The 18277-nt window shown below is 38.4% G+C and overlaps 1 protein-coding gene across 4 annotated transcripts in view; it reads left to right on the forward strand.

The window, feature by feature from the left end:
* TMEM245 (transmembrane protein 245) overlaps positions 1-18277 on the forward strand; it is a 64823-nt gene that overhangs the window by 24966 nt on the left and 21580 nt on the right. For 2 of the 4 annotated variants that reach the window (XM_081152064.1, XM_081152065.1), the window contains exons 8-14: positions 2849-2931; positions 5576-5666; positions 7972-8070; positions 9243-9374; positions 10205-10240; positions 12019-12141; positions 12271-12416. In XM_081152064.1, the coding sequence (XP_081008190.1) occupies positions 2849-2931; positions 5576-5666; positions 7972-8070; positions 9243-9374; positions 10205-10240; positions 12019-12141; positions 12271-12416 (710 nt within the window). The remainder of the gene's footprint in view (positions 1-2848; positions 2932-5575; positions 5667-7971; positions 8071-9242; positions 9375-10204; positions 10241-12018; positions 12142-12270; positions 12417-18277) is intronic. The other 2 variants (XM_081152066.1, XM_081152067.1) reach the window with 1 other exon arrangement.

The raw sequence follows: 18277 nt of genomic DNA on the forward strand, positions 1-18277 counted from the left end.
TCCCCCTTTCCAGGTCCTTCCAGCTTACATTTCCTCTCCCTCTTTTGGTTCAGATTGCTGTAACAGAGTTCCATAAACTAGGTGGCTTGGACAACAAATATTTCTCTCAGTTCTGGAGGTGGAAGTCCAGATCAGGTGCCAGCATGGTTGAGTTTTTGGTGAAGGCCCTCTTCCTGGTTTACATTTAGCTGTCTTCTCTTTGTATCCTTACATGGCAGAGAGAAAGGTCATCTCTCTCTTGTGCTCTTATAAGGGCACTAACCCCATTCATGAAGCCTCCATCCTCATGACCTAATTACTTCCCTGCCTCGTAACCATCACATTGGAGGTTAGGATTTCAGCAAATGAATTTGGGGGAAAGCAAACATTCAGTTCTTAACACTCTCATCTCATCAAAGAAAATTATTCTCCCAAGTGCAGCTGAACGTTTCTCTCCAGTTATGTCTCTTACTTACTTTTGTTTTTCTGATTTGTATAGTGTATTTTGATCTTTAGTTTATCTGACTTTGCTGAACTCCAAATTCCAGATTTTTTTTTTTAAACATATCTTTGTTGATTTCAGAGAGAGGAAAGGAGGGGGAGAGAGAGAGATAGAAACATCAATGATGAGAGAGTCATTGATTGGCTGGCTGCCTAGCCCGCAACCTGGGCATGTGCCCTGACCGGTAATCAAACCCGTCTTCTGGATCCTAGGTTGATGCTCAACAGCTGAGCCACGCCCGGCTGGGCTCCAGATTTTGATAAGCTGTTTTCAAGGAATCATGAAGCTTACAGGCAGTCATGGATATGAAAAATTTTAATGTAGTACTATAGAGATATAGTAGCAATTATTACTGATCAGTAACCTATCATGCAGCCTTTTGCTAAAGTATTGCATTGTTTTTTGCTACATGACGTCTCTACTTGGGCGTCCTATTCTCTGTTATTCTCAGCCTCAGTATGCCCCCAGTCTTACATTTGCTCCTAAAAACCTGCTCTCTTCCCCTAGTTGGTTTGGCTCAGTGGTTAGAGTGTTGGCCTGTGGACTGAAGGGTCTTGGTTTCGATTACAGCCAAAGGCACATATCTTGGTTGCGGGCTTGATCCCTGGCCCCAGTTGGGGTGTGTGCGGGAAGCAACCAATCGATCTCTCTCTCTCCTCCTCCTCCCCCTACCCCCTTCCAGTCTCTCTGAAAAGTAGTGGGAAAAATATCCTTGGGTGAGAATTTTAAAAGAACCCCAAAACCTGCCCTCTCAGTACCTGTATTTCCATCTCTATATACTTCCTATCTGTTCTTTGGGTATTAATCATGTGTAGTCACTTAATATAAACTGTACAGACTTGGTTAGAGACTTTGCTTTGTTTTTGTCCTATTTCACCTACCCCTACCACTCTACAGTCGTATCTTCCATTCTTACTCTTAGAGAAACCTTCCACCAGGATGGTCTTCCGTTTTTCCTTTGTTCCCTTTCTCCTCTCTCTCCTGCTTGTCTTCTATTCCACTTTTTCTTCTTTGTCCCTTTTCATTGGGCCTTCTTGCCTCCCATCTCAATTAGTTTCTCTTTCTAGTTTTTTTTTCTTTGCTCATTCTGTTTGGTGAGCTTTTGTTTCCCTGAACTTTCATAACATACGTTACTGAACCACTTCTTTGTCATCTGGAACTCATGCAAACTGAGCTTTTGAAGGAAACTTGCTGGTTATCTAGTTTATTCTCCCAGCCAATAAAGGGCTCATTCTCTAAAACACCATGACAATACCCATGTGAATGTCTAATGGACATCTGGAATGTAACTGAATTTCAGACCTTCCCTCGCTGGTCTGTTCTCATTTTAGCAAATGACAGCTTCATTCTACTTGCTCAGGTGAAAAGCCTCAGGGTCATCCTTGATTGCTCTCTTTCGTATCCATATCCAGTTTGTTAGAGGATCCTTTTTGCTTCCATCTTCTTAATATACCATAGGGTAATAGCAGAGTGAGGATATCAGGTAATTGCTCACAGAAAACAAGAATAAAATGGTATAAAATTTTTTTAAAACACCGTATCAGGACATTGGAAAATGGCCAGTTAGGCAACAGCTTGAGGAGTATTTGCTCATGAAAAACTGCTACTGCACCTGGTAAAACGTAGTTTGTGTCTATTTTGCATGGAGTTACTCTCATTGGATTCGGTTTGGGGCTGACAATAGAGCAGCTGTAAATTAAAGGGGGAGATTCTGGAAGCAAGAAAGCCATAGAAGGGCTGAAATTAATAAATCACATATCTTAGACTGATTGTTAAACTGTGCATGTGTATGGGAGACCCCAAGAAGCCTGTTCCCTGACATTGGCTTGCTCTTTTTTTTTTTTTATCTCCCTCATTTTGCTGATTATTGGGCAAGGTACATTTGGAGCAGTTTCAGTTGGTTTTTTTTTTTTACTCAGAAACCTTACTCGGTTGCTTATATTTGCCTGTGTTATCTTGTATCGCGTTATAATTCTTTAAGCTTATGTAGTATTGATACTGTTTACATATATACACACACATATTATATGTATATAAATATATATACTTGCGCTATACACATATATGTGAACTAAATATATATTATTGTGTATATGTGTATTTGTGTGTATCTATTTACATATTTTTCCTTAAGTAAATTGTTGAGATTTTTGAAGGCAGGGCCTATTATGTACATTTTATTTCCCATAGTGTATGTCATAGAATATTATGTATAGCAGCTGTTCAATGCAGGTTTCTAAATTAATTATAATTAAGATGTATAATTATTTGACTCTAAAATATTGCTCCAATAATAGTATAGAAAAATAAATGTTAGGTTGGGTTTATTTTTTATTGAGATCTCTTCTCTCTTCCTCTGTGATGCAGGTACATCAAGAGAGCGTGCACATGATTGAAGTCACAAGCAGTTTGATTAATGAAACTCTGGCAAATCACCCTGAGTGGGCAAAGTAAGAATATTGCTTTACGACAAAAATAGAGTCGGATGACCTAGGTTCAGCATGTGTTTGCATGAAATGATCGTTGATGCAGCTGCCTTGGAAGAGAAAAGATGGGGTTTGCCAAAGCTTTGATGAGGGTTGTCATTTTTGCATAAGAATTGCATATAATATGGGAGAGGGGGTGGTGGGGTTGTGCTTAAGGTTTTGGAAACCATTATAGTAAATGATAGCTTAGATTTGAATTGAGATTTACAGTTTACAGTATGTTTATAATTTACAAAGCACTTCCACCTACGTTTCGACCTTTCTTTCTTATAATGACTGTACAGTAGGTTGAAGAGATTATCCCCATTTTACAGATGAGGAAACAGGGTCAAAGCTTAAGGAACTTGAAATAATAGTCCACCAGTTGCAGGGGCAGCACTCATACCCAGAGTTTCTGATCAAGTACCCTTCTGTGTAGGAGGGTTTTAAAAGCTGTTTAGACTTTCGTGATTCATGGAAGGTCTGATTCTTTTGCAGCAAATTAGTGGGGATGGATATGAATTAATAGTAATGATTTCTTGCAAATATCAGTATTCAGTAGATTCCTGTCCTGAAGAAGGCAGTTGACCTTGTAAGAAATTCTGTGGATTTTCCTGGAGGGGATCGATCAGATATATTATCTTCCAATATGGTGCACATTTTATGTGCCCTGTGTAGGTACCTTGACTTCCTGTGGATATGCTTGGTGAGCTGGTGGATAAATTAGAAAGACTTAGGGTAGGGACGTCCTAGCAGAGCTTCAAAGAAAATGCAGTCAGAGCACATCTTAATTGTTGTCTTGGACAATTCTTTTAGTCCGGAACCCACTTTCTACTCTCTACTGACTAGAAAGTATATAGAAACTTGATAGGCCACATGCTATGTTGGGAACTTCCTTTTACTTCTATATAATTCTTGGGGCTGTTCTCTTGGAAGGTCATATTGTGATAGAGATTAACCTTTTCCCAGTAAGGTGAGGGTAGGCCAGTTCAAATTGTAGGAACTTGATTTCTACTAAGAGTAAGAGAATTAGTGATTGGCTGAGGTAGTGAGTATCCTAAGGAAGGAGCTCAATATAGAGGCTGTGGTTGGTGTACGATCAAGGCTCATCCCAGTTGGTCCCTCCCTGCCAAGTCTGCTCAGGTATTTTTGGCCCCATATCTCCTAGAGGGCATTTGTTACAAGGAGGTCTAGGCTGAATGAAGGCCTTTGACTTGACCTCAGGACAGCTCCTCTTATCTGTTGCTGTGATACATTTTATTTTCCATAGTGTGTGTCATAGAATATTATGTATAGCAGCATTTCAGTGCAGGTGCACGAGGATGTTGGTGAAGTGTTTTCACTGAAGCCAGAAAGACTTGTTATCAGGCCTAATAGGTGTTTGTTAGTCATTAAGGATCTATCCAGATGCCTCTGTGAATCCTCACACTTTCGAATATCTCTATAGGATATCATTTTCTGCATAAAAATGTAGTACCATATAATTGAAAATATTCAGCAGTCCCTTCAAACCACTGTTGAATCTATAAATACTAGGGTAATTTAAAAGCTACTTAAATTAATTTCTCCCAGATCACATCTCATTAGATATCCAAATTTCCTTTTCATATCCTTATACTGTAAGATTATTACATTTATAAGTATCTCTAAAGTTTTGTCTTCCTTGCTGAGAAACACTTGAACTGAGAATTTGCAAAAAGTTTCAAAAATATTTTGTTTATGTGAAGGGTATGATGAACTGGTTAATACTAAAAGCTCAGACCAGTTTGTGAATGTCAATATTTCTAGTATACAACATTGGGAGGAGCAGTGAAGAGAATATATGAAAATATTTTCTCCTTTGGAAAACATTGGGCATATGTCACGTATTATTAAGTCAAATGCCTGTTTAGTTGACAAGAAAATAGGGAGGCCACCTCGCAGTACCACACAGGAGGGAAGTTTGTAGACCGCAGTTCTTTGTACCAAAGGAACTCTGCTCAGGAGTTCCTCGTATCTTTTAAAGAAAAAGATCTTCAATGAACAGAAAATTGAAAACAGTTATTTACCCTCTCATTTTTTTTATATTCTTCCTCAGTTCTCCAGTTCCTTAGATCAGTGGTTCTCAAATGTTAGTGTACACCAGAATCACCTTCAGGGCTTGTTAAGGTACAGATTGCTAGGCTCTAGCCCCAGAGTTTCTTTATCAGTAGGTCTGGGTTTGGGCCAGGTTTCTAAGCAGTTCTGATGCTGCAGGTCCATGGACCACAGTTTGAGAACCACCATTGTGCGTCCCAGATTCTGACCATCAGTGTCCCAGAACCACCTCTGGTGCTGTGTGCATAAGGCAGGTGACTCAGGACTTGAGGGACAGAGAAACCCATCGCAGCAGAATGACAGAGAGGTTGTGGGGAAAGTGGATCTAAAAGATAAGGAAGGCTTGAAAAGAGATCCTAAATACTAGAATTAGGCCTAGAGGTCAAGGATTCCTGTGTGTGATTTCATCTGTGTTTCTGCGTTGATGACTGATCAACATTTCAGCAGTTACTGATTGTTTAAGTACATTGAGTTTAAAAAGTTATTGGTGCAATACACTAGAAGTGTACTAGTTTTTCATTTTTTTTTTTTTTCTTTCTTTCTTTTAAATTAGTTGGCTTCCTGAGGCTCAGGTAGTCCAAAGAGCCCTCAATTCTGCTGCTAACAATGTATATCAGTATGGTCGAGAATGGATAACCCACAAGGTAAGGAGGAGCCTCTCTTTGTGGCTTTCTCTTTGCAAGGTCTTTATTAGTATTGATTTCTTGTTTCGAGAAAGACTTGGTCAGCTAAGACTTCACACTAGTTAAGTACTGACTTACCATCCCCATTTCATAGATGAGGTTATGTGCCTTACGTTAATCAGTTCGCAAATGGCATTTTGACTGCCCTTAATGCTTTATTGTTTTTCATATGCAAAAAGCATGTCACATATCATCAACAGTGTGTATGCTTTAGTGATTTAACAGCAGTGATCTATGACTCTATGCTGTGGCCCAGTCTTCCCAGTTTTATAACATGCTGTAGAATTATTCTGGACTCCCCTTTACTGGTATAGTTGTGGTATTTTAGCTATTAGCTGTTCTGTTAGGAGTGAGACTGCTAAAGGAGATGTCAATTTGAAATGGTGCCTTATTGCAATAAAGGCCACTGTGCAGACAGTCTAGAAAAGAGGCTATCAGTAACGTAAATTCTAGGCCTCTTCTGGTTAAAGGGAGATTTCAGAAGCTGATAGGAAAATGACAGAAAAAATTGGTAATAGGAAGTCTGTATTTGACAGTCATAATATATAAAAGACAAATTTAAAGAAACTAAAGGAAGTTAGACTAGGGGTAATTGTGATTTTTAATTATTTGGGGTAATTTGCTCTACTAGGTGTTATAAAAGACAAATTTAAAGAAACTAAAGGAAGGTAGACTAGGAGTAATTGTGGTTTTTAATTATTTTGGGTAATTTGCTCTATTAGGTGTTCTTTGTTCAGCGGTTATATAGGCTCGAGTTGAAAGAACATTAGAGAACTTTTAATTCTGATTCTGCCCCTTGTCTCCAAGACCCTGGGCCAGTCATAGATCATTTCTAAATCTGTTTTCTCAAAAGAACAAAGGTGATGACAAAACTATTTTCTGTCTAGCTCTTAGAGTTGTAAAGATCACATAATGTAGGTGAAAGCCATTTGTGAATTGTAAAATGTGATAAAAAGATAAATGGCTTTGATATTCACTGATTTCTGTTTGATTTATGAATAAATAAACCTAAAGGAAAACATTGGGCAAGTATATTTGCATCAAATATGTCTAAGAGCTGGTTTAACTATTTGTAAGGCCAACATCAAGTGGGAGAAAGGTATGACTACGCCACACAAAGGGAAATACACATTGAAAACCAAAATGGAAAATGGTCACTCTCATCACTAAAGAAGAAAAGTATAAATAATTAGTTACTATTTCACACCTATTAAATTATCTAAAAATTTATCAGTTATCCATGGTGGAAAGTAATAATTGGTAGGATTCTTATAGAAGACAATTTAACAATTCATAGCAAGAATCATTAAAAATGCTCACTTCCTTTGATACCTGCACATATATCTTATTGTTAGAAATGAGAAAAATAATGTGTATAAGGATGCTCATTGCAGTGTTACCGTGACAGGAAAAATTGGGAACCATCTATATATCCTATGATTTGATGCTTAAATAATATAACAACTTAATGAACTAATATGAAACTATTAAAAGTAAAGGTGAAGGTTAGTGATGAAGGCTAAATATGAAATGCTTATGATGTAAAAGACAGAATTCTAAATTACGTCAGTGTAAACAGGCAGAAAGTTGCAAAGGAAATGAAGAAGTAGCCAGTTTTATGAAGGAAAGTGAGACTACAAATCTGTGTGTCCTTTTAAAAGTATCTTTAATATTACCATATGGTATTAATAACATAAAATGTGGGATGAGATATAATGCATAACCTTTCTCTAAGTTACCTCAAGCGTACTTGATTCTCACTCATCCCGAAGCCAGTCTGCTCAGTCACAACTCAGAGACCCAATATCTCTCAGCAAACTAACAGAAGTATTTGCGTTTCTAGCTAAGGTTCGGAAATGTCACTTAAAGTTCTATGGCGGTTCTTAGTAATAGTGATATATGTAACATGAGAATCCTGTATAATGGGTGGGCACTGGGGTCACATGGAAAGATTTTTCTCCGGGCAGATATGCTCAGAGAAGTCTGTAATCATGGCTTTATTTCTACTGTTCTCTTACAGCCTCAAGTAGCTCTCCTTGAGACCTAAGGATAGAGGAAAGAAAAAAGAAGCAAAAGATGAGAGAGAGGAAATTACTGGGAATGTTGAGGAGCAAAGTTTATGGAAAGAACATAATGTGGCTAGAGGCAATTAAATAGTCTGGAACATTTCAGTTTGATTTGGAGCAAATGTAAAGACCCAGCATGTATTCATTTACTGGATTATTGCCTGAAATATTAAACTAGATTATATCTGTATTTCTCCCAGCTTCATAAAATTCTCGGAGATAAGGTGAACAATACTGCTGTGATTGAAAAGCAGGTCCTAGAACTTTGGGACAGACTGTATCATTCTTGGTTTGTAAAGGTAAGTTATTTTAGCTAGAGAATTTCAATTGTAAACTAATGAAGTCCTTTTATTTTAAAGACCTAATGACTGTAGATAGGATTGTATTAATACTGGGATTTCATTTATTGACATTTTTAAGCTGTAAGGTCTTAAACCTTAGGTCACTAAAAGTCAGAGTGATTGATGGTTAATCTCCATGGCAGAATCCACCAGTCCCTCTGGTGTTTCGGTGTTGCATCTGCTGTTCGTTATCATCGATGGCATCTCATTGTCTAGACTAGCTCTGTGCAACAGAAACATAATGTAAGCCACCTAATATTAATTTTTCTAGTGGCTGCATTAAAAAAACAAAGGTGAAGTTGTTTATGCATTGCTCTTTTAAATCTGGTTATTCCTGCCAATGTAATTCTCTCCCAGAGAGACAAGTTAGATCCCCCTTGTTTCTTTTCATATTCGTTCCCCCCGTTTTATTGAGATGTATTTGACACATAAGTTGTATTAGTTTTAGGTGAACTTTCCCACATTTTTCTCTCCCCTCTGCTCTCTTTATCTTGTACGAAAGGTTAATAAGGGAGGTGAGGAAAGGAGGAAAAAAGCACAAATGAGAGACCAAGAAAAAGGTAGATGAAAAAGGAGGGGGAAAATGAAAGTAATTGCCATATTTGTGTACAGTTGAATACACTGAGGAATAAAGTGTGTTCACAGATGTACTTAGGAGGGAAACCCTTGAGCTTGGCTGAGACTCAGGAACTAGCGTGTAAACTGAAAAATACTACCTTTTAGGTCTTTAGGTGGAGTTTTGTGTGTTTTTTTAAAATATATTTTTATTGATTTTTAGAGGGAGAGGAAGGGAATGGGATAGAGAGATAGAAACATTGGTGAGAGAGAAACATCACTGATTGGCTGCCTCCTGCACGTCCCCCTACTGGGGATTGAGCTGAAACCTGGGCATGTGCCCTGATTGGGAATCGAACTGGTGACCTCTTGATTCATGGGTTGACGCTTAACCACTGAGCCACACCGGCCGGGGTAGGTGAAGATCTTAATTTATTTCTTAAATAATGCAAAGTTTTTCACTTATTTGTATTTACTAAAGTGCTCAAGTAGACCTTAAACAACATAGGTTATTTATACTTTCTGTTCTTTAGATTAAGATGGAGATTTCATGTCTGAACTGTTTTATTCTATAGAACGTAACACATTCTGGACGGCATAAAGGACACAAGATGCATATAAGTCGTCAGAATAGCTGGCTGGGAGACATTTTGGACTGGCAAGACATCGCTTCCTTCGTCCACGAGAACATTGAGACGTTTCTTTCCGTAAGAAATCGTGTTTATAGTTAAACTGGACTTAGAAGTAAAAACAGAAACACCAATTTTCAGTCTCCTTTACACACTTAAAGGCCTTTAGTTACCCTGTTTGTAATACCACAATGTGCAGTTTTCAAAATTGTAAATGCACTAGAAAGATGTCCCAAAGCCATAGATCTCAGGTGTAGCTGCCCAGATGCCGCCTCTCTGGCTGAAGAGTGATCTAGAGATGCTGAATCAGGAAGCATATGCATGGTGCTGTGGCTCTTGGATTCTGGGCTAGGGACCCTTGTCCCTGGTGGCTGACCAGAATGTCCCCAGCTAGACCACTAGAGACGGAGCTGCCTTTCTGATGGATGAAGCCCGTTGGCAGATGGAAATACGGTTTTCTCCCCCATGCGCCATCCACCTCTGCCTTTTTAAATTTTATTTTATTTTTTATTACAAAGGATAGAGGCAGCAAGGAACAGTTAGCAGTGTTGCCAAGTTTCGACAACCGCTCTTCATTCTGTAGTGTACTTTGTGGGGTGTCTCATCCTGTGGCTTTTCACAGAGATGAGAAGAATGTTATTGTGAATAAACTTGGGACTTGCATCAGGTTAACAGAAGTCAAAGTTTGCAATGCTAGATTTGATTTGATTTTTAAAATTTATTTATTGAATTCATTGGGGTGACGTTGCTTAATAAAATTATATAGGTTTCAGGTGTATACTTGTATAACACATCATCTGTATATTGTATTTTGTGTTCATCACCCCAAGTGTAGCTTTTTCTGGATATTTACCTCTGAATTTCTAAAGTACTGTTTACGCTGTTCTTTCTTGGTTTTGCAATTTTAGATATTATCTTTTGGCTTTTCAATATGGAAGATGAAGGTAAAGACGTGACTGACTTACCAGTCCCTCGGTGCTCTCCTACTCTTCCTTTGGGGTTTTCTTACAACTCTTTTGGTTCCTACCCCCATTCCTGCACTCACACTTTCCCTTCCTCCCATTTACCTAATAGAGCTATTGCAGTTCGAAATTAAGTATTTATTTTTACCATCATAGTTGTAATGTGCAACAGCTCTTTCTTATATTCTAAACCTTCCTTCCCAATCCCCTTGAGTACACAGAAAGGTTACTTGATCTTGGCGACTACCAGTCTCCAATTAATGAATTCAGTTAATTTCTTAAGAATTAATTACCACAGGGCATTTCCTATCAGTATGAACCCAGAAAGTATTCCAGACTTTTTTTTGATAAAAATTCCAAAATGGCTGAGGCCCCCAAAAGAATGCTTGTCAAAATCACAAGTAAGGGCATTGTTGGTTTGTGTTTTGGAATCAGTGCCATTATTCATTCATTCCTTTACCCCACAGGGTCAAACAGTCAATCATGCATATTTTTGTAGGTATTGTGAAACATTTTCAAGATTTTATGTAAGGAGTTTTTGTAAATGAAACCAGCCTGCCAAAGTTCTCTTAGGAAGACTGAGCTGAGGTTTGCAAGAAATGCCGAGGACAACAAAATGTGCCTTTATAAATGGTACATTCGAGGTAGGGAAGGAATGGATGGGCCTTTCATAGCACAGATGGTGTAACTTGAACATATGACAGAAAACAGAACTGCTATTTTGGAAAAGGCACCAAAATAAAATCAGACGTTACGAGTTCTTGTCCCGGCTCTAGTTCCACATATTAGCTCTCTACCCTTGGGCAAGTTTTTAAAAAACTCTGAGCTTCAGTTTGCATATCTATAAAATAAAGATGATATCATCTGCATTTCTTCCCTTACAGTGTTGCGAGGTTTATGGGATGAAAACTAAGGGAAAGTGTTTCTGATCATTTTTCTCCCATGTTTTTCATTACTTTGGGAGAATAGAACGGACATTATCATAAGGGAATTTAAGTTTGTGAAGAACCAGGAAATGAAAACATGTAGGTGTGCTATAGATAGTATATATCTTCCTCTAGTAATATATCTTCCTCTAGTAATTTAATGTATATTAATAACCTTTATTTTAGTATCTGGTTCTAATAAATTTGCAGGTGATGGATCAACTGAACTCAGTAGGTCTTAATATAAGGGTCCTGGTCCATGTGAGGAACGATTTTCAGCTGCAGAGCTCTGCCTCTGACCCTGTTTGTTCATTTCTTTTATTGTGATTTTAGTGAACATGCTTTGGTAGTTGTGGATGAAGCTAAGTTGAAGGTGGCAAGGGGGAAGGAAGGTAGTAAGACAAATGCTAGAGTTTCAGACCTCCACTTGTGAGGCAACAAGTTAAGTATGACCTCAGGCTGCATTTTGACATTCTCCTATAGGTATTTTTTCTGTGCATACTATTTTTACATAGTTGTAATCACGCTATCTATACAATTTTTCTATCTTGCTTTTTAAACTTAGCATTATATCATAAAATATTTTCCCATGTTATAATAGAGATGATTTTAATGGCTGCCTAAAATTACCTGGAGTAGATTCACCATAATTTACGTAATCATTTTCTTTACTAATCAATATTCAAATGTTTTCAGATGATTTTTTTTTCCCCACTTAAAATAATAATCAGTTCTTGTCTTTTCAGTTTATGGCACTATATTAAAAGCACATTAGATGCCTGTAGAAACTTCTTTCCTGAGGATTATTCTGAGATTTAGCTTTTCCTCTCTCAGATCTTGGAGTCTCTGTGGATTGTTATGAGCCGGAATGTGAGCCTGCTTTTCACCACTGTCACGACGCTGCTGACCATCCTCTTCTACAGCGGGACGGCCCTGCTCAATTTCGTGCTGTCTCTGGTATGTACATCTAGATAAGAACACAGCACTTTTCCTTCCGCAGTTAAGCATATTCTTGGTGCCATTTGTGTTTGCTTCCTGTAGTTTCCAAATGTGATTTTTTAGGAGATACTGTCCTTTGTTTTGCAGATAATTTTCCTGACCACACTATTTTATCTATTAAGTTCCAGTGATGAGTACTACAAGCCAGTGAAGTGGGTGATAAGCCTGACACCACTATCTCAGCCAGGTCCTTCTTCTAATATTATTGGCCAGTCTGTGGAAGAAGCTATCAGGTAGGGATAAGATTTATGCTGTTCTCATTTCCTTCAGAAACTTCTTTCCATGAGAAGCTTGTTTTCTGTCTTGAGCCTTCCTAGTAATGTTCAGTGGTCACCTAGTGAGGGAACTGGTATCTTCAACACTCTATCTCCTTTGGAGAGGATAATCTAAGCAGCGAGAATGTTGATAAAAAATTCAAAACAGTTTCAATATCGTACCCTGAAGCCTGTGGTTTACAAAGATTTAATGGCCTGTCCCCATCAGCTTTTCTTCAGTAGGCTCTTGCTGTAGCTGCTAATCATCATGTCACTTGCTCACACATACACCTCGCCTTCTCTCAGGACTCTCCACTTCTCAGGAATTCCAGCTTTGCCCAGGGAGGGAGTAGGTGACTTCCCTGGTCCTCCCTCTTCCTCTCTTCCTCTGCAGCCAGGCTGTGCCTTTTGTAGGGGGTAGGTTGGATATGTTATCTTTAAGTCATAGCCTCTGTGTGTGTTGCAGGTTCTGGCCAGATACTTCCATCATGTTTCCTGGGATGCCGGTATTGCAGGCTTGGTTTCTGATTGAAATGGTTCTTCAACATTTATTCTTCATATGCTCTTTCCAGGTCACAGTCTCCTGCCCCCTTTTCTTTTTTCTTTTCATCATTTCCAGTAGGGAGAGGCCTTTTAACTCATTAACACTTTACTATATTTTTACTTTAAAAAAAAAAATTACTTTGTTTTGACAGTATTACAGATGTCTCTCATTTTCTCCCTTTTTGCCCCCTTCCACCCAACCTCCACCCCATCTCAGACCTTCCCCTACATTTTTACTTTTTATGAATAACTACTCATGTTAAATTCTCGTGTTATCTATTAGAGCTCCTTTTTCTAATAAGTTAGCCAGGTGGTTATATGTTTCTCTTGAATCGTGAATCTTTGGCTGGCATTTCTGTTTCCACATACTTGTAAAAAATATCATTGCTTGGAATTGTAACAGGTCTTTTGCAGAAATCTTGATTTAACCCGACAATCCTGTCTGACTGAGCTTGGCTTATTTTTTCACTGTATTCATGTTACAGCTGGTTACATGATCTTTGGAAAACCCTCTTACATTTAAGTAGGATGATTGCTCCTCAAATACCTTCTCTCTGGAAACTGGTAGGTTTTCTCCCGTTTTCCTACTAGCAAGGCCTGGATAATGTCTTCGTCAGTATCTTGCTTCCTTGATTAGAAATCAGTTTTTTTTATTTTGAATTTTTTAAAAAACTTCTTATTTACTGTGGTGTCCTTGGGTATCCATGTGGACCCATCTATGCAGAGATTCCAAGTTGGGAGCTTCCAGGGTGAAGCTCTTTGTCAGAGAGAACTTACTGGCTTTAGCGCACCTGAGCCCATACTACTGTTGCTTGTCATCTGTATTGAGTGAGTGAGTGATGAAAACTCCAGCAATAGATTAACTTTAATTGATCTAAGTGACATCTGACTCAAAATTACCAAAAAGGAAAGCAACTGTCTATCTTCCCTGTAGAATAAAGCTATCGAATCAACCATCTCAAAGCCTGTCAGAGTCCTCTAGTCAATGTGACTTAAGCCAAGCTTTACAGAAAAATATCTACCTTGTCCATAAAGAACTTCAAGAAATATACTTTATTTTCCTAAAGTAATCTTTATTAGCACTGACTCGTATTCTCACAAAAGCTTTTCTATCTTCAACTCTGTTTTCGAATTTTCTCTGGTTCTACTTTTTTTAGAGTGAATCACTCGCTGACCATCCTATGAATATTGGTCATTGAGCCACCTTTATTTTTTTCATGAAAACTAAGTTATCCTTTGTTTTAACCTTAATTCTTTAATGTCATGGTTGCTTGAAGTTGGTAAGCAGAGCTGTGATTTGCACCTGGGTCCAGCTGATTGAAAGCCATTATCTCTTGTATACCACGATACCTTCTTCCAGGAGAAGCCGGCTGGGGAGAAGATCATGAGTTAAATTTGTGGCTCTCTTAAGACTATTCAGATGGATACATGAAACTGATGGCTAACAATTCAGGTCTTGGGCTCAGGAGGGAATCTGAGATGAGAAGTATGTGGTCATCGACAGAGATATGAGGAAATCAGTGTCTTTCCACACATTAGATTTGCCTTATTGCCTTGGGTTTGCACACACTAATCATGCACTATAACAGTAGCCCATCTCTTGGTTCCAAAACCCATTCATTTTATCATCTTATTTCTAATACATAAAAAGAATTTTAACAATCCTTAGTATCAGAACTATAATCCTAATGGTTCTCAAAACTCAGGTTTTTGTGAGTCTGAAAATAATGGTACAGACTAGAGAGCTTATTATAGATAGCTTGGGCCATTTTTCTAACCACAGCTATATCAAGTTCTATAAATTAAAGGTTGTAGTTCAAGATGATTTTTAGCAGTCTAAGTGTTTTTTTGTCTATTTTTTTTCCCCAAGACTTCATAAAAATGTACAGGTTTTACAAAATGCCTCTGAAGAACATTCTTATATATGAGAACAGTGGGTTCTAGTTCTAAGAGCTCTTGTCAGACTTTTCATTCTAAAGGAATGTGTTCATGATGAAACATATCTCTTCATGGAGAAACATTTTAAGAGGAAAAGTATTATATAAATGATTATGAAAATACTATTTTAGTGTCTTGAGAGTATAGTTTAGCTTGCAAATTATCAGTGATATCAGGTTTTATAATAGAAGCATCAATCATTAGTCATCAATGATGTTGCAGTTAAACTGATCATTAAACTCACTTTATATGGTCCATTAATAAGTTAAAGGTAGAATTGGAATTGGGTGTTAACTGCATGACCAGACAATGAAAATGTCTTTGTTCTTCAAGCTTTGCCTTTTGAAAATGTGGTTACTTTATAATCACCGTCTCATTGAATTTTGGAACCTTAATTGTTATTTGTGATTCTGGATAAGTATCCTAAATTAAATACATTTGTGGTTGGGTTTTCATTTCATGAATTTTTGAGTCAGTGGCATGCATCCTTCATTCCCAAACCATGTTCCTCCCCTTAGAGCATGTTGTGTCCTGAATGTTTGCATCACACCCTTCTTCCCTGATGCTCCCATTCTGCTTGCTCTGGTGGAGATATTGCACATTACTAAGTTGCATGTTTCACGGCCTCAGTGCAATTTAGTGTGTGTGATATTTTCACATGAGTGCATGCACACGGGTATGGCTCTTGCTTGTGGGATCACAGCTTTTCAGTGCCAGTGGGTGGGAGTCCTGCTGATTAATTTGATGGGAGAATGAATGTCTGTATTGTGAGATTTTCATTTGGAAAGTGAACATGCTTCCCACCTCAATCCCCCAATTTTGGAGGATTAAAAGTATTTGGGTTTAAAAAAAGTCAGCATTGATCATTTAGTAAATTAGTATTTCCATTTTTTACTTGGAGCAAGTTAAATGTTCATTGGAAAGAAAGTCTCATGGATTTAAGGTTATATACAATATTTATTTAAATTAAAATGTATAAGGAAGTGTAACACTGTTAGAAAATGTATTTTCATTTATTTGAAGAGATATCTCTCCTAACACTGGAATAGAGAGACAGAATCTCTTATGAATAATTGGGAAATTAAATTAGGTAGAGTTCTTAAATAATAAATCAGTAAATATAATGCCTATTTAACCTACTTGGTTAATGGTCGGTTTAATAAACCTAGCCTTTTACTTCTTTAAGTTTCCAAGGAAAATGACCTTAAAAAACTTTGTCTTGTATTTAGTTTCTCATTGTGTTGCTTTAAAAATTGCTAAATTTGGAGACACATTGACTGGTTGCCTCCTGCGTGTGCCCCTACCAGGGCTGGGGATCGAGCCCGAAACCGAGGTCAGCCTGATCACCACTTGGAGCAAGAAAACCTGAATCACAGCCTAATGCTGGAGCTAGGGGATGGGTGACATCCAAGTGGAAGGAGAGCCCAGCGGGTATGGGAGAACAGTTTGCAACAGGTCCTGGCTACCACCTGAGGGAAGTGAAAACCTCGTGACATGAGCTCACAGAGAAACATAATGAATATTCAGAGTTTAGCTGGAAAACCAACACAAGGTGAAGCACAATTAATTTAAAGTCAACAAAAGAAATTTGAAGCAGGAACAAAGGGTTACAAGGAAGAGGGTTGCAAGTTGTCGTTACAGTAAGAAACTCGAAGATGGAGTGAATGAATATAGCCCAAAAATGAGTGAGTAAGCTGGAGAAATATAACGGAATCCCCCCAGAAGACATCAAGTGTACTGAAAAAGAGCAAAATAAAAAAGAGACATTAAGAGAGAAGGAGGGAGGATGGGAGGAGCTTCAGAGGAAGAGGGTATAATAAATGGAGGAAAGAAAATATCTGAAGAAATAATGACTGAGAATGTCCTGTAATTAGAGAAAGCAGGAAGACCATAGAATGGAAGGAGTTAGAAAATATCAGTAGACTAGATAAAAATCCACGCTTCATAATCTAGTACACTTGCAGACCATCGATGCCGAAGAGAAGATTGCTGGGGCAAAGGAACAAAAATCAAATTGATATTAGCTTTTCAGCACTCATATTATGTGAGACCAGACTAATACTTTCAACATGCTGAAGAAAAAATAAACAAATTTGAACCTAGAATGTTAAAAAAATAAATAATAAAAATTGCTAAATTTATTTTAATAGGCTTGTAATAGAACTAGTGTTGAGATACAAATGTTTGCTATTTGCTTATATAATTGAAACGACCCCTTGTTAATTTTTTAGTTAGCATTCAAGTAAGCATCCATGATAGCTAGGCATTGTCAAAGACACAAAACCATGTGTTAATGAGATAAAAATACAGAGTTAATGTTCCTGCTGCCAAGGTCTCCAGGTAATCTAGTGTGACACCACTGTTGTATGCTTCTGTGTGTGACTTATTTCCAGTGGGGACGGAAAGCTTCCATGTCAGTGCCTGCTCCCCATGCCCTTCAGCAGTGCTGTGAGTCTGTACGCGCACACAGGTCACCATTCCTCTCTGGAATGGGAAATCTAGTGTTCACCAGGTTTCTGTGCATTTTACTGGGCAGCTGGGTCTCTGGGTGGATGAACCAGGAAAGGGAAGGAGGTGTGACTTCTCAAGAGAGGTTAGGTAGAATCAAGGGAGCTGGGGGATACTTCTCCTAATTGGTAATGGCAGTCCTCCACTTATCCTAATTTTCGCTTTCAGTGGTTTCAGTTACCTGTGATCAACTGTGGTCTGAAAATATTAAATAGAAAATTCTAGAAATAATCAATTCATAGGTTTTAAATTGTGTCGTTTTGTGGAGTGTGATGAAATCTCATGCTGTCTTGATTTGTCCTTCCTGGGATGTGAATCCTCTCTTTGTCCATCGTATCCATGCCGTATGTGCTCCTGCCATTAGTCACTTAGTAGCCTTAATGGTTTTCAGATTGGCTTTCGGGGTATGGCGGTGCTTGTGTTCAAGTCACCCTTAATTTACTTAATAATGGCCCCAACGCACAAGAGTAGTGATGCTGGCATTTTGGATATGCCAAAGGGAAGCGTTCCTTTAAGTGAAAGGGTTAGAGGGTTAGGATATAGGGGGGAGAAACCAGTATATGTAGAGTTCAGTACTATCCATGGTTTCAGGCAGCCACTGAGGGGCTTGGACACCCTGCGGATAAGGGGGCCTGCTGTAGGCTGTGACTCTGGAAGTTGGCCTGCCCTCCTCCCCCCACCAGTTCACCTCTTAAGGTGCAGCGTATTGCAGGGAGGGTCTAGTACTGATAGATGATTCATAGCTATTGTTTCCTGGGGGAATGGCAGTCTGGTAGTCTTCCTATTTGACCTTTAGAAAGAAAAGAGGGCAGACCCCATGTAAGAAGAAAGTGTTAGGAGTGGGCAGAACT

This window comes from Miniopterus schreibersii (genome assembly GCF_964146895.1).
Source record: "Miniopterus schreibersii genome assembly, chromosome: 11".
In the NCBI taxonomy this organism is placed as follows: Eukaryota; Metazoa; Chordata; class Mammalia; order Chiroptera; family Miniopteridae; genus Miniopterus; species Miniopterus schreibersii.